The sequence below is a fragment of the Vicia villosa genome, linkage group LG2 (genome assembly GCF_029867415.1).
Source record: "Vicia villosa cultivar HV-30 ecotype Madison, WI linkage group LG2, Vvil1.0, whole genome shotgun sequence".
Lineage (NCBI taxonomy): Eukaryota > Viridiplantae > Streptophyta > Magnoliopsida > Fabales > Fabaceae > Vicia > Vicia villosa.
In genome coordinates, this window is record NC_081181.1 from 196,812,181 (window position 1) to 196,839,233 (window position 27,053).

Consider the following 27,053-nt stretch of genomic DNA (forward strand, 5'->3'; position numbering starts at 1 on the left):
CAACAATTCCATATTGTTTTGAATTGAGAATGATTAATTCCATATTGTTTTGAAGTTCTTGAGAATGATTAATTCCATTTTCTTAAAAAAATATTTAAAGGATGAAGTTTCAAATGTTTTCTAATGATTAATTCTCATATATATATATATAATATGTAAAAAAATATATATATGTTGAACCTTTTGCAAAAACTTAAAAATATGTCAAAAGAATCATCTTTATGTTTTATAAATAAAACTCAAGTAAAGTTAGAGAAAACATCAACTATCATAAAATTATATTTATTTCCACTAAGATTTGTAGTTTTGATAATATTAAAAAGATCATTGTGAAAAAATTCAAGAGGTCTATTTATTGTGTTTTTAGAATATAAACTACTCTTGACTTCTTTTACTTTGATGCAAGCTTCACTCATTTTATGTTTATCAAAATTATATTTGGAAACACCTTTAACTATATCAAGATTGGATAATTTTAAAATAGTCTTCATATTTAAATAATCAACTCGTCTAGATCCATTTTTTTATGGATATGAAACATAAATCAGTTGGGAGTTCATTTAAGTTTAAGATATACAATTTTTTTTTTTAATTCAGAGAATATTATAACAAAAAGTTAATTTCAATTGAAACAGAGTTAGTTAAAGAGCGGAAGGGGACGAATTAGTTGAATGATACCATGATAAAATGTATAAACTTCATTAACATTGTGCATAATAAATTAAAGCTTTCAAGGCATATGACACTGTATTTATAGAGATTCATGCATATAATTCATGGAGTGCTCATATAAGAAGAGTTCATGTTACCATACATCATTCTTCTATACATATGCATAGTGATCTAAACTTATGCACGTGCATGGTATAATACATCTCATGCTAACTATCATGACCTAATCTTGCACTACTCTCTTAATACCCTCAAATATTATCTCCTTCTCAATCCTCTTAAGATTTCGCTATAACATTTTCTACTTCCCACAAACTTAGGATGAATTCCACGAAAATAATGTGATGACATATTCGGGGCTTAGCAAGAGCATAGAATAATAAAAATACTATGCATATCTTTTTGAAAAGGCTATCCCCTTAAGAATAATAAAATGATCACAAATTAAAAAAGTAAAAAAATATATATATTGGGAGCTCAAAGAAACGACAAGAGGAGAATTATTTTTGTAAAACAAAACAAAAGAGTGTTGGATAACAGGAGATTTTTGAGCTAGAAAACGTTAAAATAAAGGTAAAAGAAGTGTTGGATCCTTTATATCTGAAATTGCGGGTCGACCTCGTAGTTAGCAAGTAGATGAGGGGACCAAGAGGAATGGAACTTTATAGTTGAAGAGTCCACATGCATGCAGAAAGACCAGATTGGCGCACTAAAAGGAAACCTCTTTGATGTAGATTGTTTATGATTTATTACACTTTCATTTCAGTCAAAATTAGTTCTAGTTCTTCAAGGAAACATTTCAGATCCAATTCATCTTTCAAATAACATATTTGATTCCTTGTGTTTCTCGAATAAGTATTCTTATATTAGTGCATTCAAACTAGAAAATAGGGTTTATTTATTTTTTGGAAATATGTTACTAGCTACGTGAGTATTATATAATATTGTTGTTGTTAAACAACTCTTCCAAATGAAAGAACAGAATTCTGACCCTTGCAGTGAACCTTTACAAAACAAGGTAAAACTGATAGAGCATAGGTAGCCTTAAATCAACCGACACGGTTTGTCAAAAAAGGATGTCATACATTATGGCATCATTGACAATACATGCTTCATGTCTTGGAATTGGTTTTGCATATTTGATTCATGAGACAATTTGAGAATTTGGGGAATGGCCACATTAATTTGTGTCTAATGTGGAGGCTGATTTATTAATTGCTATTGTGGACCGTACAAAGCCACCGTTTAGAAAGTGGTTTATGGCACTATCTTTTGTATGGTGTGTGAAACTGTTTAGGATGTATGTGTTGGAGATATCATAGTTGTTGAACTTTGAGGCTATTATTTGGAGTATTTGTCAGCATTCCGGTTATTTAAAAGCTTTCATATCATAACCTTTTTAATATATATATATATATATATATATATATATATATATATATATATATATATATTATATATGGAGTTTGCTAACGTAGACCCACTTGATTTTAGGAAGGTCTATTTTAGCAACATGTATCTTATGGTGTATTTAACCATTTATTAGTTAAAGCTTACTAAAATACACCCACTTAATTTTATGAAGGTATGTTTTAGCAACATGCACCTTAAGGTGCATTTAACCATTTTTTAGTTAATGTTTGCTAAAATTGACCTTCATAAAAATAAGTGGGTCTACGTTATCACACTCCTATATTCTAATTTCAGCCTAACCAATTGGACTATCGTTGGTCCTGAGAATTTCTTCTTGAGAGTTAAACTTAAATCACACTTAAGCTTTTGCATGATAGTCCCACAAACCGTCAACAACAAATAGAGCTTTTACGCATGATCAGACTATAAAGCTTTAACAACAAATAGAGCTTTTACGCACGATCAGACTACAAAGCTTCAATAACAAATAGAGGTTTTACATGAGATTAGCTTAAGAACCTATATATAGAGTTTTTATACAAACTTAGCTCAATAACCTATAACCAAAGCTTTTATACATGCTTAACCCTTGAAATGAAACTTGTGAAAGAAGTCTTTAAGGTGGCTAAAGGCCACAAAAAGGGAGTTATTCTTCACTTTTTATAACTAGGAAAAATTATCTCCATGTTAAAGGAGTTTCATTTTTCATTCAAAAAATCTATCTAATTTAGGTTACACATTTGCATAGACATGAGGATAACAATCTCACTAATTCGGTGGTTGAGAATGGTGTATGTCATTTTTCTTATTAACGTATATGACTTTTTCCATTTAACATTTTTTATTTATTGTACTTAATTGACATTTTTGCATTACTTTATATATTTGAAATAGACGAAGTTGTAAATTATATTAGAATAATTATCACAATTTAGACAAATAAACTTATCAACTAACAACTTCAAAAGGATATAACTAGAGTTATAAAGTGATCATCATATTTATTTGTTAAAGGTGATTAGTTTACTGTCAACATTGAAGGTGAGAAAAATACACAAAAAAGGAGTTAAATTGTGTATTTGATAAACTTTTGCTTCTTAGAATAACAGCTACTGAATCTAACCAAGTTCAGATTCTGAGCAAGGGTAAATGGTAGTAGAAATATTTAAAGCACATAAGCAACAAGTAAAAGCACACACAGAAATTATCCTGGTTCTTCTATAACGAGAGTAATTCAGTCCCCTTGTCCAACAAGAAATTTTTATTATAACCAAAACCTGATTATAACCTGCTTAGACACACCACTCCAAGACTTCCTTGCTCAATCAAACTTACAGGAGACTTCATTGCCTAAACACACCATTTCAGGACTTCCTTGCTCAAGTAACCTAGCTCGAGACTTCTTTGCCTAAACACACTAGTTCAGGACTTCCTTACTCAAACACTTTGTCTGAAACTTTACAAATTCTAAACAAAATGTTTAGGATTTACAACAAGATGTACTTGATATATAATCAGAGGTACAAAAACACAACACAAATAAAGACCTTGTTACTTGAGATTTCTAAGATATATAAGTGTAAGAAATCTTAAGTCTATGTGCAATACCACAACTATGTACAAAAACTTGGTGATTAAATCAGTTCTTGTTCTTTGTTGTAATTTATTATTGTCTATCGGTGTATCTTCCTTTGAATCTTTAGCTCCTTATATAGAGGTAACTAAAGAGTCGTTAGAGGATAACTTAGACGGGTGTCTTTACTGAAGAAGCAGTTTCCAAAAAAGGGACGTTGGAAGTAGGTATAGCTAGGATCTTCAACTTTTGAATAAACACTTCGTCCATTGTGTCTTTCTCAAGTAAGGCGACCATATGGGTGTTGGAGTAGACTGGAGAAGTCGTGTCAAACAATTTTGAGACTTGTGCTAGAACCCCTAGTTAACATTTTCCATAATCTAGCAGTTGACAAGATGGAGCTGCTTTAACAAAGAGTACGGACCAAAGGCACAGTACTATGTGTCCAGGTCATCAAAAGCTTAGTCATCATATGTTGAGGTTCCAGGTGTTGACCAGATCCTGATCCATCATAGTCTGAGTCATATCTGTTTCTCTTCATAATCTGTTCAATTGGATTAAAACCAAATTAATTAAGAGCTTAATGATCATGCACACTTAAATAAATGTTAGTATACCAAATTGTTCTTTAAGTACTTGTTATCATCAAAACTCAAAAAATATAAACAGATTTTGTTTCAACAAACATACTTATAAAAAACGTTTTAAAATCTTAAATATCCAAAATTGTTCAATTTTAATGCATCAAAATTTGTTGTCTCTATCTTACTTATTGGTTCTTGTTGTAAGTTCTTGTGAAGATGTAAAAATCAGACATTTTGCATATTTTTACACTTTTTCTTTTACGTAAGAGGTAATACTTTTACAGAGAATGTTAATTTGTGTCCTTAGAGCACAAGTTAAGTTGCTAAATGTAAAAATATTCGTTCTTAAATTGATCATTCTATTTTCTAAAGTTAAAATATTTTTATTCAATGATAAAATGTTACATTTAAATTTTTAACAGAAACAAATTAACAATTTTCTATTTTCTTTTTTATTATTTTAATGTGTATTTGAGTTTATTATTCTTGAATAATAATAATATCTATATATTGGTAGAAAAAATTAGTACAAGTAATACTTAAACCCATTAAAAAGAAACATAGAAAAAGAGAGCACATTTTTGGCCTAGAGCTAGAGATAAAATGTGTTTGCCACTATTGTTAGAAGTACTTACATGTCCATTTTTATTTCTTCAACCTCAACCTTGTCCGATTCCTTTCAAATACAAGTGTTTACTCTTTTTGAGGTCCTTGCATGCAAGTGTTAAAGCTCAATTTTGGAATATATTTTGTAGTGATGTGGCCTATTCTTTGCCTAATCATTTAGATGTGTGCCCTTATTGCATGTCACTTTAGAGTTTTGATAACAACTGCACTGCAAGCAAATCACTTCTTGTGTGGGGGAAAATTAAGTTATTATCCTATCAAAATAGATAAAACTCGTGAATTTAGGAATAGGAATTGATATAGTAAGATTCTTGGGATTAATCATAATGGGAAACATTTAAGAGTCAATATGCTTTGAAGATTTTGATAGTGTTGTGGACAAATTAAATGCAATAGAAGAAGCTCCAAAATGAATGGAATAATAATATATTGTAATAATATGGTGGAAAAAGGAACCTGATAATGAAGTATATTCTTTCTGTCTTCCCTTCTTACCACATGTGTGTGTCTCTTCTTCCTAGAGAATATATAAGTGACTCCTCTAATAGCTATAGATAGAGTGAAAAGAAACTTCTACTAGAAAAAAGAAATTTAATGATTCCCAAAACCGTCTTATCTCGCAAAAACGGTCGCAATAAAACAGTATTAAAAATTGTCAATATCTATACTATTATTCTTCAGTTTTATAATAAAAAAGAAATTATTCTTAATTCACACTCCAACAAACGTAATCAATATTGCAACACATGTACCGATCAAAATCACAAAAGCATAAGCAACATGACCTCGGCCATTATTTAAAACCTTAGTTTATGGCTATTCAAGGGGGCATGGGAATAAGAGAAGTGTCCTATCTTTAATGAGGTTCTATTCTACTGGCCAGTTGCCAAGCTTGGATAATATGTCTCTAACTAGGACAAATGACTTGGAGTTGAAGCTCTATGGGCATCTTGCCCCACTCAAAGGCTATGAAAGAGTACTTCTAGCCTCATTCAAATTGAATTTTATAAAATTATTATGATTTGAATTAGATTTAACTCAATTTAATAAAATAGATTTGTACATTGAAATTGGTCATTCTTTATAAACTATGTAAAGACTTCAACATGTGCATGTTAGTATCGTTGGACTTGATATGTGAATAGTGCAGTGAGTAACTCAATTGATAGAATTTTATATCACCATACCTTCTTTTTTTTTTGAACAATTATCACCATACATTTTAAATTGGCATTAATTATCATATAAAATCAACTTCTAAGGATATTTTCATATGAGAAGAATATAAGAATAAATTTCAACAATTAAATTTTAAAATAAATTGTTACATTATTCTTCCTTCTTTTTTTCTCTCTCTTCTAGGAAAGAAAAAAGAGAATGTCAAATAATCTATACCATTTATTTTAAAATCTAATAGTTCAAGTTCATTATCATATTCTCACATAAAGATGTCATATATATATATATATATATATATATATATATATATATATATATATATATATATATATATATATATAGGACGACTCAAGTGAGAACACTTGGTTATTATGAGAAATGAGAACAATGAACCACGACCATTAAATTTTGATTTTGTTGATTTTAATGGACCAGATTGGTTTCTCTTTCTATGTTGATTTAAAATAAATACTAAGGATCATAGAAAGAGAAACCAATCTGGTCCATTAAAATCAACAAAATCAAAATTTAATGGTCGTGATTCATTGTTCTCATTTCTCATAATAACCAAGTGTTCTCACTTGAGTCGTCCCCATATATATATATATATATATATATATATATATATATATATATATATATATATATATATATATATATATATATATATATATATATATATATATATCATATGAGAATGTCTTTTTTATATGAGAATGTGATAATGAATCTGAACCATTGGATTTTAAAATAAATGGTAGAGATTATGGATTAATCTTTTTTTTCTCTCTCCTACATTTTGAAATAAATGATGCAGGAGAGAGAAAAAAGAGATTCACCCATAATCTCCACCATTTATTTTAAAATCCAATGGTTCAGATTCATTCTCACATTCTCATATAAATATGACATTCTCATATGATATGCCATATATATATATATATATATATATATATATATATATATATATATATATATATATATATATATATATATATATATATATATATATATATATATATATATATATATATATATATATATATATATATATATATATATATATAGGAGGGATATATTTACTCCAAGAGTAAGTGTGAAAGACTTACTCCAAATCTTAACCATTGATTTTCATTAATCTAACGGTTTTAGTTGATCATTTAATATAGTTATTTTTGGAAATATTTTTCTATATAAAAAATTAATTAAAGCCGTTAGATTAATGATAATCAACGCTACATTTAAAGTTGTGAGAACTTACAAATTTGAAGTAATGTTGGTGGTGCTTTAGAAGTGGTCTTTGAATGTTGGAGAGCAATAGGATGTTGTTTTGAAGTAGCCTTTGTAGTGTGCTTCTGAAAATGCTTGAGAAATTTGGAAAATTTGAAGTTTAGGGTAAAATGAAAATGGGGGCTGTTTTGTTTAAACAGCAAAACGCGCGATATTTCAGAAATGCATCTCCGAAATGTTGTTTTTCGGAGATGTATATCCGAAATATTTTTTTCTAAGTAAAAAAAAGGTGTTTTCGAAAATGCACTATCGAAATCATTTTTTTTTTAACTTCGAAAATATATTTCTGAAATTTAGGGTTATTTTTGGAATTTCGTTGCGGGTGATCAAAAACGATGGGGTCTATAAAGAAATTGTCAAAATATAATATATTTAGTTTGTAGTATGAATCTCTTATCTTTATTTTTTACAAAGAGAATTTCTTTGTACTCTTTAAAGGGAGGGGTGAGAAACATTTTTGAAAATATCATTTAAAAATGTATTTTCGAACGCATCCTAAATTAAGAGTGTTTTTAGATATGTATTTTTCGAAATAACATGATATTTTGTTTTGGAGTTTTTCGAAGATGCATTTCTGAAATAAACCAATGTTTATTGAAAAAAATTAAAATTAAGGTGTATCAATTTTATTTATTGTATTAACTAAGATATATAATTAAATATATATCACTCAATAATTTTTTTTAAAATTCAAATAAAATGTTTATAGTCACATATACTTTAATATCATTATAAATTATGTAAATATATACTTTAAAATTAAAATTAAAATATATATCATTATGAATTATGTAAAAAAATTTAATATTACATATACTTTTTTATATATTAATTGGTCTAATATATAAAAAAAAAACAAAAATATTACTTTTTGGCATTATAATCAATATTAAATTTAAATTCAAAGTGTATTTAATTATATAATTATCACAAAATGAATTTAAATTATCAACTAAAAAAGAATACACCTTGAATTTATAGTCAATAAATTTAAATAATTATATAATTGAATTATATAATTAAATACACCTTGAATTTAAATTTTATATTGACTATAATATAAAAAAAATATCAAATACACCTTGAAATTAAATATTTATGATTTTATTTTTTATGATATATTTGAACAATTAATATATGAAAAAGTATATGTGATATTACATAATATTTATATGATTTATAATAATTAATTATTCAATTAATAATATAAACATTGTATTAGAATTTTTTTAAAAAAACTATTGAATTAAAATGATATATATTTAATTATATATCTTAATTAATACAATTAATAATATAATTAATACAATTGATACAATTTAATTTTTATTTTTTTAATAAATATTGTGTTATTTCAGAAATGTATCTTCGAAAAATCCTAAAATTAAATTATTGGATTATTTAGAAAATGTATCTCTAAAAACACCTTTAAAAAATGAAATGTGGTGCATTCAGAGCATCTCTGAATTTTAAGAATAAAAAAGAATTTCGTCAAAGACTCCTAAAAAATTGAGAGGTTTGAAAGAAATTATCTTTTATAAATGACTAATATAATATGAATCTATGTTGATTTAAAGAACTAATATAAATTCAAAAATGAAGATAAGAGATCCAAAATTCTTCCAAACTACAAGACTTTAGTATTATAAATTAAATTAAATTTATCACAACCTTCTCTGCTCAAATATCTCAATTATTTCCACGTCATCCTTATTTTTCAAAACTCTCCAAATATTTAAACAAAGTCTACAGTAAGATAAGTTTCTCTTTTAAAAAAAATTCTAGTAACACCTTAGAAAAATTAACATGCTCAACTCTTAAACATGTTTGGATTGCTTTGACATTATCAAAAAAATCCGGATAAAAAAAATGGTGAATTCTTATCTACCCAACTCAAAATGTTGGGTAAGGTTACCTCCTTTATAAAATGCTTTGAAAACAACAAATATTTATAGTATTTTAATAAATAATTAAATGTGTTAAATGAGATGGAATCATGTTATTGGTTGGAGGTACACTACCCAACTTTTTATGATGGGTAAAGAAGTTGTCCTCAAAAAAGATTATGGAATGAAATTATTTCAATCGGTTGATTTTCCTCTAACCCCCACCAACAGACGTATCATCTTCTAACTCTAACCTATCAAAATATGTTATAAAAAAATGTTACTCTTGTAACTATGTCCCTTTTTTCCCCTTAATATTGTCTCCTCAAACCATCTAACCAATTTCTCTTACCAAATTCCAACATCTCACTTCCAAATACTACATCATTGTGGTTCAGTTCACCTGAATGTCTATGATTGTTGACCAAAAACTTCACAAACATCTATCTACCTTATTGTTTTCACCAACTAACAGCTAACATATTGAGTTCTACATTTTGAATATCTTGCAACTTTTACTCACAAATCAAACACACGCTACAAATGACTCACCTACCTCCCTTTCATATTTGAGATCATGCAAACTACAAAATCTTTTTTCTCTGTGCTTAACATTGCAACATTCATAGACCCCCTACTCGAGCTTTGATCTCTCTATCTTTAGTTATGACATACACGAAGTTGACTCGAGGATTCGCAGCTGTAATCTTCTTGATTGCTCTGTACTGTGGGTTAGACCCTTTCAAGCACAGCCCTCTCCAAGGCTTCCCGAATTTTGAGGCACACAAAATTAACTTGCCATCATGGTCTGAGGTTCCTAAGGACCATGACAAACACAACTTGTTGCAAAAATCAGAACTCGTATTTGTGAACCAAGTGCAGGGACCGGAGAGTATTGCTTTCGATCCTCATGGTCTTGGTCCTTACACTGGTGTTGCTGATGGAAGGATCTTGTTTTGGAATGGACTGTCTTGGACTGATTTTGCATATACATCATCCAACAGGTTTCACTTCTCTTCTGTTGTTATCTATCCATTATAGATGGAAAGATATTTTGTGGCTATTTACCTTTGCAATATTGCATGATAATATTTCTTGCACCGTATTTCTAAGCACAGGTCAGAATTATGCAATCCTAAGGCATCTGCATCACCACTTAGCTATGTTGAGACTGAGCACATCTGTGGAAGACCTTTGGGACTAAGATTTGACAAGAAAACTGGCGATTTATACATTGCAGATGCATATTTTGGGCTGATGATGGTGGGGCCTCAAGGTGGTTTAGCAACATCTCTTGCAACTGAGGCAGAAGGTGTGCCATTCAGATTTACTAATGATGTAGACATTGATGCAGAAGGGAACGTTTATTTCACAGATAGCAGCACTACATATCAGAGAAGGTTGTTGCAATTAAACTTTTACTAGTTGATAGTGAACCTTTTGAATTTGTCGTCATTTTGAATGTGAGAAGTAATAAAACAATGCTGCAGATGCAGAAACTATGAAAGATCTCGACTGGTTTTGTTGTGCTGACTTCTTATGTCATTCTACTTGCAGGAATTTCAATCAGCTGATATTCTCTGGTGAGAATAGCGGAAGGGTTTTGAAATACAGCTCTTCCACCAAGGAAACCACTGTTCTTGCAAGGAATTTGGGATTTCCAAATGGGATTTCCTTAAGCAAGGATGGTTCCTTCTTTGTCTTCGCAGAAGGGATGATTGGAAGGTGAGCTGGTAATCACGCAACGCCTTTTTCGTTTAATAACAATACACTAAAGATGCAAACAAATTTCACAAAGATGTCATATACATTTGTGATTATGTGATAATATGATGAAATATGATTGGACATCTATGTAAAATGTATCTGCATTGTAATGTAAAGTTATTAAAATATAATTTTCTTCCTATACTCAAGTCCCTTTTTTCTGTAGGCTATGCAAGTACTGGCTAAAAGGAGATAAAGCTGGAACCTCAGAAATATTGGCAATCCTACCTGGTTTTCCTGACAATGTGAGAGTCAATGAAGATGGGGATTTTTGGGTGGCTATCCATTGTAGAAGGTATATGTACGGTTACATAAATGCTCTCTTCCCAAAAATGAGAAAAGCCATACTCAAGCTACCTATTCCAACATTGTTTCATTATCTGCTTCAAATCGGAGGCAGGTTCCATGCAGCCGTCGTTAAATATAGCCCTGAAGGTAAAATTCTACAGATATTGGAGGACAGTGAGGGAAAAGTTGTTAAAGCAGTGAGTGAAGTGGAGGAGAAGGATGGTAAACTCTGGATGGGAAGTGTTTTGATGCCTTTCATTGCAGTTTACCAGTTGACATGAAGTGTGAATATTAGATTCTCCTCCACTCACGATCAGCTATTTGAATTCTATGCTGAAGAAATTACAAGTTTTTTTACCCCTTTCCTCTATTTGATTATGATGTAATGAAAAATAGACTACAGAAGTAACACAATATGATGAAAAATAACAACAAAAATAGATCTGTAAAATTTGGTCAGTCATTACTGGAAAACTTTTTTTAGAATAGATTAACAGAAGATATATGGATTCTTGTTTAAAAATATATATATTGGAAGAAAGGGTGAACAGCAGAAAAGAAATAATTGCCAGGCTAGGGATGTTGTATTACAACAAAGAATCGTTTCATTATTGAATTTCCACTTCTTCGGGAAAACCACCTGTTCTCGACTTAATCAGAATGGTTCAATGCATAGTTGCAGTTCGAAAAACCCTTTGATCCCAACAGAACCGACCTATGACATTGCAGTAGCAGTTGTAAATGAATCACTAAAAATACATATATGCACTCAATTGTTCGACAAGTAGACTAGAGAAGCTTCTGCTCACTCATCTAAGAATGAAAATCCGCATGAAGGAAATAATGAAAGAGAAAACAAAAAGAGCAAAACAAAAATGTGGGAAAGTCACACCCATAGTAGCTGGCTATTATATCCAGCAAGATTTGCATATTTGACTTATTAAGATCTTTGAGATTTCCATCAATCTGTGCATCTGCATCAACGCATGTGCTAGCAGTGAGTAAATTATCGCAAGGAAGGAAATAGAGCTATCAACTGAGCATAATTAATAACAATTAGGCAAATAGTAAATCAGAATCAGATGAGTTTTCATGCACAACCACAATGATACTTATCAATAGTTTATTACCTTGTTTTAATGAATGTCGCTAGTCAAACAAAAACAAAAAACGAGGGCTTTTTCATTGAAGACAAGAGGCGAATCTAGAATGTTGTCCAAAGGTTCCAAGCATCCAGCATGCTGTTTCCAGCAATTTGCCTACAAAAAACATTCATTTAATCCGTTATAAACTACAACAGATTGACGCACATTTTGATATTATAAGAATGGAGACAAGTATGATTGAGCTTACAGGCTTTTTTGCTAAAGAGGAAAGATATGAATCAATTCAGTAGTTATGAAAATGAGCATGTGACTGTGATCAATTCTAGTTGCACAGGTTCAATATAGGCAAGCTAAACCCTAAACCCTCCAAACCAATACTACCCTGGGTTTTTTAACCTTTTATTGTTCAAAGTCGGGCAATATCACAGTAACAATACTAAAGAGCTTTCAACTTTTCAAAAAAACTTCCAATTCACATTTCTTAAACTTCACCTGACATAACTAATAACAACCTAAATTACATACAACTTAGAGCATGTTTAGAACTGCAGAGTGTTGAGCAAAATAACAGCGAAAGGGCATGTTGATGCAGAAGCTAAGAATTTGAGCTTCTAAAAAGTTGGAAATAGTGTTGGACGTATGTTTGAGCATTCAAACGTGTAACCAAACACTTACTTAACCATGTTTTTGGAGAAACTCTGGAATGACTTACAATGTGAGGTGAGTGAAAGCTTAGATTTGTAGCTTTGAACTAAACTCATAACGGTATCATGAAAACAATGAAAACCAAACACAGGCCAAGTCCTTAAGGTCAAAATCACCGTAAACTCGCTGTCAATCCAAACATACACTAACAAGGATAAACAATTACTTGCTTTAAACACCCAATTGAAGACACTGCCTTTATGCCTATTATAACTTGATACCCTTCCCCCATAGAAGGCATTGTCATATGAACACACTACAACTCTATCTATGGACGTCTACGAGGGATTGCGAGGCAGGCTACAACGCAAGGCCCATAAATTGTCATGATTAAATCATAGTTAAATAGGGACTTGTAAAATATTTGTCACAGGTAAACCATGCTTAAATAAAGTCTCTAATTGCTGTCATAGTTGAACTGAACTTATCTACTAAAAAAGAAAGAGAAAAGAAGTGGCAATTAACAACGCACCTCTTCTGTGTTTGACATCAACTTTACCGGGTTGACCCATCTTTGAAACGGGTTTAACCTGCTCCACAACCTCCTCCTTCTCCTCCATAGGAAACAAAACCCCATCAATCCCCTGCACAGAGATTCTCCCGTCGGTATAAATATCCGGGTCAAACAAATAACCCGCCACGCCACCGTGTCCAAATTTAACAGACCCATCAGCTTCCTCAGCCATAACCTTATGCGGCAACCGCAACGTATCGTACCGAACTTTCCCAAATCTTCTAACAGCATTATACATACTCTCTTCCGTTTGATACTCCGGGATAATATGGTAATACATTATCTCTTCCGGTGAACCCGGTTCACTCAACTGCTCCGTCGTTAACTTCGCCATTGCTTCATCGTTCGGAGCCAAAACCGTTAACACGTAACCCTCCGAAACTAAACGACTCATTTCCGTTGCTAACGACGTTAGGTTTACCAGAATATCAGCCATTTCGTTGTAACCACCGTAATGGAGTAACGTTTTGATGAAATCCTTCACCTGCGCCTCGCCGTTGAAGTGGTGGTGTGGGCCGCCTGGTCCCGGCGCTGGCGCCGGGGCCAGCGACGGACCAGGAGCTATTGCTTCGTAGATCGAAAGTGTCGGTGGTGAACCTGGTTTTTCCGGTGGTGGAGATTTGTTCTTCAATCGGTGATTTCTCGTGTCGATTTCTGGTGAACCTTCCGGTTTTACGGCGGTGATGGAACGGAGACTACGGCGGTTGTTGAAGTCGTTTTCCACGGAGCGTGGGATGAGAAGACGCTGGATCCCGTGGATGATACCGTCGGGTCGGGTTATGAAATTCGGGTGGGTGATTTGGGTTTGGTCGACGGTCCATTCGCCGGTGGTGATATTGGCGGCGAGGTGGAGATTGTGATTGGAGAGGGTCTTGTGTTGGTCTCGGGTCGACCCGGTTACGATTCGGGTTGGGATGACGTGGAACAGTAAGAGAGTTTGGAGGGAATGGATATTACCCGGTTCGAGAAGAAACTGTTTGAAATCTGAGTCAAGATTACGTTCAAGAGCTTCATTGTTTGGAGCGAAGATTGTGATATTATGGGTTGCGACGGTGTTTTCTAGAGTTTGTAATAACATAGCTTTTTCAATGAGTTCGGCGAGTTCAGTGTAATGTGAGTCGAGAAGTGCTACTAGGACTGAGTTGGAGTTGATTTGACTCGTTGGTGATGAAGAAGAAGAAGATAAGAGAATTGAGATAAAGAGAAGAACAAGAAGAAGAACGCCCTGGATGCGGCAATGGAAATACATGGCGAAATGGAAGAGAGAGAATGGGGTTGAATGGAATCAAGAATTTGCTTGACTAAAGAAGACAGCAAAAATAATTGCTTTGCTGGTGTGTGATGTTTTGTGTCCAGAGGTTTTCTTTTCTTCATGTGACTATGTTGGGTTTTGTTTGAGTTGTTTGGTGGGTAAATTAGGACAATAGTAATGAATATATTTAAAGGATTTTTTAACTATAGTGTCAAAAAAATATCTTTTTAAGTATAGAGTATTAGGATTTTATAAGGGTAATGGAGAGGACGTGGAGGTATATTTCAGTGACGAATTAATTAACTAGTTGAGTTGATTTTGTCGGTTGAATTGTATTGTCTTAACTACAGTGTTGATTTTGTTGGATTGTAGTGAAAAAGGAGGAATTGGACATGGAGGAGTTGGGTCCATTAGCCAGCTGCTACTGAGTGCTGGAGTACAGACATTAATTCTAAAGGCTAAACTGTGGTTGAAATTTTTGCTGAGGGAAATCCCTTTTAATGAGCCAGCTTGCTACCAATAGAAACCGTATCTATTTATAGATTATGAGGTTGGATTCCAACTCGTAGCATAATAGTATAGTATAGATATTGATAGATATTGGTTTAGTTCATTTATAGTAGTAAAAGTAGGGGTGGCAAAATGGGCTGCCCGCCCCGCCCGCCGCCCGCCCCGCCTCATGCCCGCCAAAAAACGAGCGGGGCGGGCATGTCCGCCAAGTAAAATGGGCATCAAAATCATGCTCGCCCCGCCAAGATGGCGGGTTGGCGGGCGGCGGGTTTACCCGCCTATTTTTATTTATATTTTTTTAATAGATTAATATGCTTTTTTTACCTTTTAATTAAATTGTTCACTTATTTTTTAAAATAATTTTTTATAAAAGTAATTTTTTAACAAATTTACTCTAAAAAATATTACATATATTTATAAATAAATGTATAAAATAAACCATCAAGAATTGCAATTACTAGAATTAACTAAAAAAAAGAGTGAGTTTTGGAGGAGGAGCGGGTTTTGGCGAGCGGCGGGCTTTGGCGGGGCGGGTATGGCGGGCGGCGGGTTTTGGCGGGGCGGGTTTTGGCGAGCGGCGAGCCTAAAATCCCAACCCAACCCGCCAATTTTTGGCGGGTGCGCGGGCGGCCCGGCGGGCCCCGGCCCGTTTTGCCACCCCTAAGTAAAAGTACTCTACATGGAGGAAAGCTTTAAACAAATGGTCATGCTAATTAGTGTCTCGGAATCACTCTATAAGAATTTTAAATAAAAATAATATTTTTTAAATAAATTAATCATTTTAATTTTTAATTTATTAAATACAATATTTTCAATAAAACATACATTTTATTATTTAAAAAGTCAATTATTTCTATTTTTAATACAATAAATTCAAATATTAATAATAAGATATATTTTTTAAAACTCTTAACCAATGCCCCTAAAGCATTCCTTACCTTTAAACAAATTATTAAAATTTTACTGCAATATTCCTGATCTGTGTCAAATGACAAATTGATCTTTAATCATCAATTTTAAGATCTAAATTTATTTTTAAAAAATTGTACAAAACCTATAATTGACTTGCGTACAGGTATACCCAGTGGAACAACCGGTTGATGTTGCGGATCTTTACATGGTAGTAAAGAGCATTATCTCTGAGGCAGTGGTAAGCTCAATGCCTTTCTTTGCTACACCTTGATTGACATTGTTAGAAGTGGTGGTTCCCATTTTGGATTGGGTTTTCTTATTACATTATTGTTATATTGGTGTAATAGAATATGTTATTTTTTTAAGAGAATATATTATGTCTTGACTAAAATAATTTTAATAGTAATAGTCATTAGCGTAGTTAAGACCACCATCAAGGTTTAGGGCAAGTGATTATTGTGTAGTGTGGAAATTTTGAAAACTTAAATTAAATTTATATTCATAATTAGAGTTGTTATGTACAAAAATTAATTTATGAGAAGCACTACTCTAGCAATAATTACTCTCTTTTCTCATCCATGATTCTCAATCGCCATAGTCGGGACCTTCTTCCGCTAGTATCAACATAATTACTCTTTTGATTCCTCCATTAATTTGAGCTATTGGGAACTGCAAGGTGCAATCTGTTACAGAGTGTTCTTCTACATGAGAAAGCTTCAGAGAAGCGTCAATGGAGGTTCAAGGAAGTGTGCAAGAAGATTCACAAGACGCAATGGAGGTTCAAGGAAGTGTGCAAGAAGATTCACAAGACGTGCTAAAATATTCGCAGCCAATGACATCTACAATAATGCATTCTCACTCGGGTAATACATTTGCACCGAAACTTTCTATTAAATTATAAGAAATTTCATTTTTGGAATCAACAAGTGGATGGTGTGGTTTTGTCACATAAGCTTCACAAGATTGGGGTGACTCCAAAGATTTCGTCCATGTTCAAAACAGATAATGAGAGGCTTATAAACTTAGTCTCGAAAGAGTATGAATCTTAGATTTTTTTTTAAGATCAAGCTCTCTTCACATGGTTACTCTCAACCATCTCTGAATCAGTTTTACCAAAACTACTATCTTGTTAGCATGCTTATGAAGTGTGGGACAAAGTGCACAAACACTTTCACTCATAAATGAAAGCAAGAGTTCATCAACTAAGAGTTGAATTGAAAATCATCAAGAAAGGTAACGGGTCAGTCTTAGAGTATGTTCTTCGTATTAGAGTTATAGCGGACTTGTTGCTGGCCATTAGAGATCTTATAGGTGAAAGAGGCCATGTTTATGCTATTATTAAGGGTCTACTTGAAGAATATAACTCATTTATCACGATGATTTATGGAAAAGTCGAACTTGCAGACTTCTATGAGGTAGCAACTCCATTATACGTGCAAGAAGCTCAAATGGAGAAGTAAAAAAGAAGAATTATCCACACCAAGTGCAACTGCTAACATTGCACATGTTGATTCTTCCAACTACTCAGGGAGGAATGCAGGTGGATATTAGAATTATAGAGGTAAAGCTTGTGGATTCAACGACTATAGAGGCAGGAATATGGTAGAATAAACAACACCATTGGTAATAGTCCTACATGTCTGCTCTGCAACAAATATGACCATATTGTCATGGATTGTTGGCACAAGTTTGATGAGAATTCTTTACCCTTGCCAAGCGAGAATCAAGCAAAAACATCAGGTTCAACTGGAAGTACAGAAGCCAATGTGCAACAACAGGGTCAGGACAATAATGCCAGTTAAGCAACATCACTTTTAGCTCATCAGGATTCTCTTCAAATCCCACAGGGCCTAGATGCTAAAGCTTGGTTTGTAGACTCTGGTGCATCACATCATATAACTCCTTATGTTACAAATCTTAAAAACATTCAGTGTGCATATCCTAATGAAGTGCTAGTAGAAAATGGGCATAGTCTTACAGTTAAATCTATAGGTTCATCCAAAGTTAACTCAAGTACTCTCTAAATTGCATCATACCATAGTTGGTCATATCATCACACGTGTCTTAAAGGGGTAATGAAGCGTCTCAATGTTAAAACCTGATTAATGGCATGTGTCCCCCATCACTTTTCAAACTCCTAAGCAATTCAATTTTGCTTCATACCAGACAACAATATAAAGGCCTGTCAACCATACTTAAGGCTTATCTCGGCTCCTTCCTCGCCTAGTAAAGCCTTGGGGAAACTGTTCTGGACTGGCCAAAAGCACGAGTAACTAAGGCTCAATCTGTATCAAGCCCACTCTACTCGACCCAAAGTATAAAACAGTTCGCATATTGTGAAAAGGTATACAATCTCTGATCTCTGGTTCACTTTACTCTTCATGAACATTCAATTGATTGAGCATTTGAGTGCTAGTCATGCAGGTCCTCCTTGCGCTGCCGTAAAGGAGATCGGGACCATCTTCCAAGATCAACAGTTGTCAACTTCTCATCATTTCTAGTTCCTTCGAGAGCTAGAGCGTCCATTTATGGTTCCCGAATGGAACACATCCAAAATATATCTAAAAACATATTTTTCATCGTCACTCACTATATTTGAAAACATATTAATGTCCATCAATGGTTTCATTAATAGTTGAGTTTCACCTCTTGGATCCTAATTTGACTTGTTGTTTCTATTTTGAACATTATAAACTCTCTTATATTTGAGACAAATTTAGATTTTTTTCTATTTCAAAGTTACGAGTATGTTTTTAAATTGAACCCTATTCATTGTCATCTCAAACAACAATTTCCTTCTCTTCATAAACTAAATTGAGGACAATCATATGATTGACTAACTTGTGATCAAATTCTTAGTCTTATAGACTACAAATCATATTAAATGTTTGAATATTTTTTTTCACGTGGTACCTATGCAACTTAAAAAGGCATTCATATTTTCTAATTCTTGTATCATTGTGTTTCAACTTTTTGATAGATTGTTTATACTTACCATTACTTTCGCATCTCGTAAGTATCAAATCAAACCTCCAAGTCAATATCGAAAAACTTAATTCAGAGCTTTTGCACTAACTCATTGAAGCATATATCATGTAACGCAAACTCATATTAATTGATAAATATTTTCCGACATCAACGAGATCTCCTGACACCCCTTCCTCTAATGTATTAGCTTGATTGGCATCATCGGAGTTCATCATACCTACAACTATTAAAAACAAAGAGAATCCAAACAATCATATCAAAGGCTTGAAAGTTATCATCTGAAAAAAATTTATAAGATTTCGAATGATATTTTCCGAATAACTTCCACAATGAATAAAAAAATTGTGATTGTTATTTAATGATAAGAAAAACATGTGTATATAACATGTAACTTAAGACGATTATGATATTTATGATGTCGAAATACATTCTAATTATTTTATCAAATGCAATGTTGAATTAGAAAGAGAAACTTTTTTCAGAGATTTAAACAGGGCGAGTTGGCTTGCTTAATCGTAACCGTTAAATATTGAGAATTTCTTAATGCACATCTCATCTATCTCTAGCGTACTTCGTGAAATTTCAAAAATACTCCTAAATTTCAAAAATCCATTTTCAAACACAATTCATTTGTTTTTGCGTTATTCCCCATTTTTATGACTAAATTTATTCTAAAAGTGCATTTTCAAAATATCTCCGAAAATACATTTCTAAAATGTCTAAATAATCACCCTACATTCAGGTGTAATTTCCTGCATTGTGGCACTAATTTTTGTAAAAAGAAATGTGGTGGAAACCTAAAGGAAATCATTTCAAAAAATTCGATGCAGTAACTTTTGTAAAAAGAAATGAGGTGGAAACCTAAAGGAAATCACTTCAAAAAATTGAGATAGCACTTCTTCCCCAAGACTGAGCTTACAAAAATCCATTCATTACAGTCATTTTGAATAATTTGGGGCTACCATAATATCGACTATGAATAGTGCAAGGAGAAACACTACTCTAGGATGTAACTATGTATTATTTTAGCGGTGTAACTATGTATTGTTTTAGCTAACATCATTTCATTACAATCCGTATTTCCGAAAACATTTCAAAAAATGCATTGTAAAAATAACCATGTATTGTTTCCGAAAACATTTCAAAAATGCATTGTAAAAATAACCATGTATTATATCATTTTAGCTAATATCATTTCATTAGGTTCCGGAAATACGTTCCGTATTTTCAAAAACATTTCAAAAATGCATCTTAAAAATAAGGTGTATCTCAAGCAAATGAAATGTATGTGTATGAGATGTGTTAGAAAAATGCATTTCCAAAAATTGGAAGGCATTTTCATAATTTCATAGGGTCTTTTTTAACCATATAGAGTGCATTAAGAGATTCTCTAAATATTTTGTCCCTTTAATATATCCGGCATCATTCCAGCAAGTTGTAAATATTTTGACATAATTCCAATTAAAATAAGTTATGTGCCCAAAAAATATAAACAAGTAAATTAGGGATTATTCACAGTAGGCAGCTGTATAGCCTAATTCCTCAAGTTGAATCTTATAACCATAATTGGCAGCAAAACTCTCCCTCCAAAATTGCATTTCATACAAGCAAGAATACTATTGAAGAATGGTTTATAATTTGTATAACCCTGTTGAATTTTCAAATAGGGAGTTTTATCGGTCAGATTTGATGTCCAGCCTGTTTAGTGCTGTCATCACTCATTTAAAGGCACATTATTGATGGTATTTCACAATCAAACACAATTACGACCCAATTGATGGTATGCTTAAAAACACTGATAGGTACAACAAACAGTGTTTTATGTTGAAGATTATCTCAGGAATATCTATATAATCTATAAATAAGTTTACAAGGTGAACTGAATATACACAATCACATTTAGGCTCCTGAGTAACAAACAAATGAGACCACCGCTACCTTTGTTTTAAGTTCTTTATTTCAATATGACAATTGTTGGTCATCTTTTGCAGGTCAGAGGATTATCACTTATCTGGCCTGCTCCAGCCAACAGGCAATCCACGACATCCACAAAACTTCACACATCCAGTAATGAGCAACTCTATTCCTACCTGATATAATAGAAAAATCCATCAGCATCAGCACAGTAATGGCATAATTAGAATTAATGTAATCGAGACAAACAAAGAGCTTCTAAATCTAGGGATGTAGATTAAATAAATAACTAAGATTTCACTTTGTTTGAAAAGAAAATGCCCCATATTTCATTATGCAACAAAAACCAATTCAAGTCTCCTGAAACATAATTGAGTATTTTATTAAACAGCAAACAGAAAATCAAGACAGCCTACATGTTCCAAGGTTCATAGTTCATACAGACAATGGATAAAATAGAAAAAGGGCAAAAAAGAAAAAACAAACACTATCTACAAGAGAAATGGGAAAAACTAATCGATAACAAAAAGAAATTGTTCCGACGAAATACAGAACTTGTACAATTTTCACTATACATTACTAAAAAAATCAGTTTGGTTAAGATAATACCTCTGGACAAAACAGATCTGAGTTCAAGCAATTCCTTCTATATGCTTAATTTGAACTAGAACCTGCAGTGCAAGATGTTTTTGTGTCATTGTCTCTTGAAACACTGTCCCTTTCAGTGTCTGTTAAATGCTGATCATTTGATCTCTGAATTGGACCGTCCTCTAAATTACTTGGAGCAGAACTGCCATTGCTTCTATCATTCTCTCTAGTCTCCAAGCGTTCCATCATCCGTGACACAGTTGCAATTCCTGCATTAACTTCTCGCTTAACTTCAGATCCAAGATCAGACATAGGGCTGTTTCGAGAAAACCACCTCTCCTTCCACCCTCTTGTGCTCTTGGAAATGGACTCTTTGTATCTAAGGACAGGAAAAATCGAAGTTCGAGTTACAATTAGAGAACTGAAATATATTAGACTTGCAAAAACTAGTAACTTCATCCAATACCTTGTTGACACAGCATTAAGTTTAGTTTTCAGAGATTCTGAAAATGATTGCAGTTCTGATGGTCCAGCTCTGTCTTGGCTACTTGGAGAAGACTGACTAGGAGATCTCCTGTTTAAAGTATAAAGACACGATAATAATGTCAACAACTTGAAAACTAGGCAACTATCAACTTATAAAAACTTTTTTTTAAAATCCTGAAATCCAAAATGGAAAATCATTACCTGTTGTTATACAATAATCCCTGATTGTCGGTAGCAGGAGCAGTAGACCCAGATCCTGAAGCAGAAACCTGGTCGGTTTGAACTGGAGGAATCAAAGTGAGCTGTGGTGTGTCTTGCCCAGTCGCATGAGTTGGTTCACCATCCCCTCTCTGAGATGGAGAGGAAGAAGCAGGAGCCGTAGGAGGTGAATTGGGATGAGCTGAAAATACCAAATACTGTGGGCGACCTTGAGCTGATGACCTATTTCTCTGGCCTTCCCTTCTAGCAATATGGCGTGCTCGCCCCATTGCTGCTGCAGCAGCTAAGTGTTGGATTATACGCTCTTCAAGATCAGCATCATTTGCTCCAACTGGCAACTGTACGAGAATACAATATTACACAATGCATAATAACAGTATAAATATACTTCCAAAGTAGCACGAGTAGACTACTAACATGTTGTAACTCAAAATCCCCAAGTGTTGGATGATGAAATATTGTGGCATTTCTAGACGGATTTAACCTAAAGTTCCTCTCCCTCTCAACTCCCTCGAGCAATTCCTGGCTGCAAAGTGCAGAGACAGACCAAAAGTAAGTAAATAAATATAGAAAAGAAACAATGCCAGGAGCCAAATGATAGAATAAATATAAAAGTCAGTGACAAAATTACAAACCTCAAGGGATCCTTGAGACTGATAGATTGCCAACACATAGGGCACTGGGAGCTTCTCTGACACCTGCAAAATAAAAGTTTGAATTCATGACATAGTCATACCTCTTTAAGAATTTCCAATTTGCCAAGCTTTCCACACAAACAAACAATGATCCAAAATATTTCAGTCAATATGGTACAAAAATAAATAGATGATATCTCGGACAGCCAATTTTTATTTTTCTATAACACAAACAGATTAACTATTACAGAATGCTAGACCAAAAACATGTGAAAGTATGAATATCCCAATGCCTTAATTTTGGAAAGCATTTCACTTAGACAGCAATTAATAGAATCAAACCAAATTAGAAGAGAAAGATTCCAATGGAACGGGGCCTGATATATGAAATAACAAATGTATAATGATTGAAATTTTGATTCTAGAATGCTACTGTTAAGTTCCTGCATGTAAAACTTATGAAAAACAAGTCCCTACTGGTCTGTTATTATAAAGTTTGATGGCCATGACACTAGATGATTTTCGACTACCTTGAATAACAAGAGATCTAAGGCAGCTAACAGTACCTCAAAACAATGATAACATAATGAATTCAAGCAAAATACAGATTAGTCAGATCAACATGTCATAAGCTATTGACATAACCCAGCCCTGAGAACCATTGAAATCGGTATACTAAAGCTTCATGTGTTAGTACCCGTCTTCATCTATGCGTTATGGTTTACTAAAAGCCAGGCCACAAATGTTTACTTTTAAGTCTTACTTCCAAGAACCCATCCCATGTACTACATTCTGGGTAGTACTAGTGTAATAGTGTTAGTAGACAATTGTTAGTAGGTTTTATGTTAGGAAGGGTAAAAGTGAGAATTGAGCTTGTAACAATAATTATTACAGTTGTAACTTGTAACTTGTAACAAATGAGTATAACTAATTATGCTAGTAAAACAGAATTATACATGGTAGTTACAGTTGTAACAGAAGATAACAAATTCTGTCAGTAAAACAGAATTATAAATAGTAAAAAGAGGGAAGGAAGAGTCAGTTTTTGGAACTCAATTGTAATTGGAAAGTGGCTTTCCTGAATCAGTCAGTTTATTGCATACTCTGAATTCCTAGAGAATCCTTACCTTCTTCCCTTGTACCAGTTGAAACTTTCAACTGGTTACTAATATCCTATTTCAAATTGGGTGTTAGCCTATCTTTAGGTACAGTATACTTTACATTTCAAGGTCAGTTTTCCTTCAAAATCAGAACTGGGCAATAAAAAATATATAAATCACTGAGCCCTTTTTTCAGTGTGATCACTGAGGTCTACTGGAAAAGAGGGAACCATATCAAACGGTCACCATAATTACTGGACCGACTCAAAATATATAATTTAAAAGGCAATACCATTCCAGAATACATTGAAGATGAAACTCGTGTTTGCAACTCGTCACCTAAAGGAAAGGTAACAGCAACAGTTAGAATAGACTGATCAGTGATCACTACTACCAGTAAAAACCATAAAACCCAGCAAAATTAACAAAATCTAAAGAACCACACCGTAGAAGGATCACTGTCACAAAACGATTCAAGGCATATACTGCAAGAATCATCACAAGCATCCTGAATTCCACCTTCCACAAAAGCAGCAGCAGAAGTCAAATGCGCCTCAGACTTTGTTTCATTCTCTTCCAACACAGGAACCTAAAACGAAAAATCAACTAATCAAACTCCGCTCTAACCTCATAAAATCAAACAACTCTTAATTCCAGGAAAAATCAAATCGAACAACAACAAATCATGATTCAAGAACACACAAAATAATCTGAGATAAAATTAATCGGATCAAAGTAAGAATTTAAGCGGAAGTTTAGTCAGAGTTACCTCATCCATGGAGAATATCGGAAAATTGAGATGCGAAAAGAGAAAACCCTAGAGAGTGCGAAAGAGGGAAAAGGGGCTTTTGTTTGGTGCGGTGATGGAGTGTGTGGGTGTTGTAGTTGTAAACTAAACTTGTAGTTGTTGTTAATCTTTTTCTTTTCTTTTTTTCTCTTTACCTTTATTTAATTTTTACTTTGATAATGTATTTTTTGGAAGAAACAAACAACGGAGTCAGCAAATTTTACTTTGGCTGGGTCTTGGTCTATCACTGAATGTGGTTGTGACACGTGGCATTCTGATGGAATATCTTTGACGAGTCTTTCATCTTACGCGCATTTCTATACTGAGATTGGTTGTGCCATCATGATGTCATGGAACCCACGCATTTACGGTGTGCACCGCCACTTTCATTTCGATATTGGTATTCAAACCATTTGACTTAAAGGGTTGGATGGTGGACTTTGTCAAGTTTATTACTCCGACGTAAATTATTAATAGAATGTACATTTGGGTACGGTTAGATGGGTATTATTTTTTAATATTATATATAAATATAAATTATTTAAAATATTTGATAATATATATATATATATATATATATATATATATATATATATATATATATATGACTGAACTTGTGGCTATCACGCTATCGGCCAGAAGATTTTATGAATTCTCAGGCCTAAAATAAAAATCTCCATGACTTCGTTGTCAAGTTAAGCATCAAGCAGCACTTCACCTCCTTCGAACACCCACAAACAAACGGACAGACCGAGGATACGAATAGAGTAATCCTGCGAGGACTCAAACGAAGATTGGGCAAAGTCAAAAAGAGGTGGGTCGAAGAGCTACAGAGTATGCTTTGGATCTACGAAACGACACCCCACTCCACCATCACGGAAACTTCTTTTCGATTGGCCTACGGAACCGAGGCGGTAATCCCCATAAAAACCCGGAAACCATCTAGGCAAACTGAATCTAATAAATATATAAAATAAATTATTGAACACAAAAACATCTAATAAATTATAATATACTTGTAACAAGCTCAAGTAACCAGCAAGTTGTTTGGTGACAAGATGAGAAGCAACATCAAGCTTCGTGTACAACATCGTCAATGTCGCCACTCCACAAGCCCAACACGGGGTGTCAAGGGCGCTGAATAGAGAAAGGTATCGAACATCTATATAAACTCCAGACTTGTCCGCAAAGAGAGTACATGCCACTAGATGTAGCTTGTACGCCCTAGCGGCAGCCTGGTACCTCTTTACATCCACAAGCTCCTGATAATTAGTCCTCAACCAAGACATCTAAAGGTGAAAGGTCCGAGTCTCACCAAACTCACATAGCACATCCACCTCATCAACCTCCAAAGCATCCATAACTTTGTGCACCACCGTCGCCTGGTCCCTATAAACTGGTGTGAAAAGCGTACCAGGAATCGAAATGTGAAAGAGGGTATCCACATCATCTAAAGTCACCGTCATCTCCCCAAATGGAAGAAGGAAGGATGATGTTTCCGGGTGCCACCTCTCGACAAAAGCTGATAAAAGGGACGCGTCCACCATCGTCAAGGAGCATCCACCAAAGTCCACCAGATGGAAATTCTCAAATATCCTCTTCACCCACTCAGGCATCCGACTCTCGGGGAAGTTCTTCTACTTCGACCCGTGAGAAGCGACATTCAACACTTGACACTCCTGTAACAAAATAATACAATTAAGCATTTAAATAAGACCAATAATACAATACCAATATTTAAATTAGTATAAATCAAATCGCGTAATAAACATAAAAATTAAGCATTTAAACAATACCAATATTACATATCTCACCCTACTATATCCTATAAGCGACATGGTCAACGTATCTCGTCAACACAGACCTATCATAAGGTCCTTCGGGAAAACCTCCATCAATGTGTACTGATGGCTCCGTAGATGCACAAGTGGTGGTGTCTGTATCCTTAACCACCCGCTCCTGAACCACTTGATCCTGAACCACCGTCTCTTGAACCACTAGCTCAACACTTACCTGCTCCTGGACCATTCAACCACCTGCTCCTCACCCACCGACTCT

At 33.5% G+C, this 27,053-nt stretch overlaps 3 protein-coding genes across 3 annotated transcripts; 1 reads left to right on the forward strand and 2 right to left on the reverse strand.

Moving 5' to 3' along the window:
* The first annotated feature begins 9,617 nt into the window (after window positions 1-9,617).
* Window positions 9,618-11,636, forward strand: LOC131653489 (protein STRICTOSIDINE SYNTHASE-LIKE 3-like). The gene is made up of 4 exons (XM_058923645.1): window positions 9,618-10,228; window positions 10,343-10,624; window positions 10,782-10,949; window positions 11,158-11,636. The coding sequence occupies exons 1-4, from the start codon at window positions 9,891-9,893 to the stop codon at window positions 11,558-11,560; spliced, it is 1,191 nt and encodes a 396-aa protein (XP_058779628.1). The 5' UTR covers window positions 9,618-9,890; the 3' UTR covers window positions 11,561-11,636.
* Window positions 11,637-11,861: 225 nt separating this feature from the next.
* LOC131653488 (fasciclin-like arabinogalactan protein 15) lies at window positions 11,862-15,044 on the reverse strand. The gene is made up of 3 exons (XM_058923644.1): window positions 13,563-15,044; window positions 12,410-12,538; window positions 11,862-12,253 (listed from the first exon to the last, which is right to left on the reverse strand). Exons 1-2 carry the CDS (start codon window positions 14,851-14,853, stop codon window positions 12,462-12,464), a joined length of 1,368 nt encoding a protein of 455 aa, XP_058779627.1. The 5' UTR covers window positions 14,854-15,044; the 3' UTR covers window positions 11,862-12,253; window positions 12,410-12,461.
* Window positions 15,045-20,922: 5,878 nt separating this feature from the next.
* On the reverse strand, window positions 20,923-25,134 carry LOC131653490 (E3 ubiquitin-protein ligase RHF2A). Its single transcript, XM_058923646.1, has 9 exons — window positions 24,978-25,134; window positions 24,654-24,797; window positions 24,501-24,547; window positions 23,109-23,171; window positions 22,891-22,999; window positions 22,456-22,811; window positions 22,235-22,342; window positions 21,790-22,147; window positions 20,923-21,356 (listed from the first exon to the last, which is right to left on the reverse strand). The coding sequence occupies exons 1-8, from the start codon at window positions 24,984-24,986 to the stop codon at window positions 21,835-21,837; spliced, it is 1,149 nt and encodes a 382-aa protein (XP_058779629.1). The 5' UTR covers window positions 24,987-25,134; the 3' UTR covers window positions 20,923-21,356; window positions 21,790-21,834.
* Window positions 25,135-27,053: the final 1,919 nt, after the last annotated feature.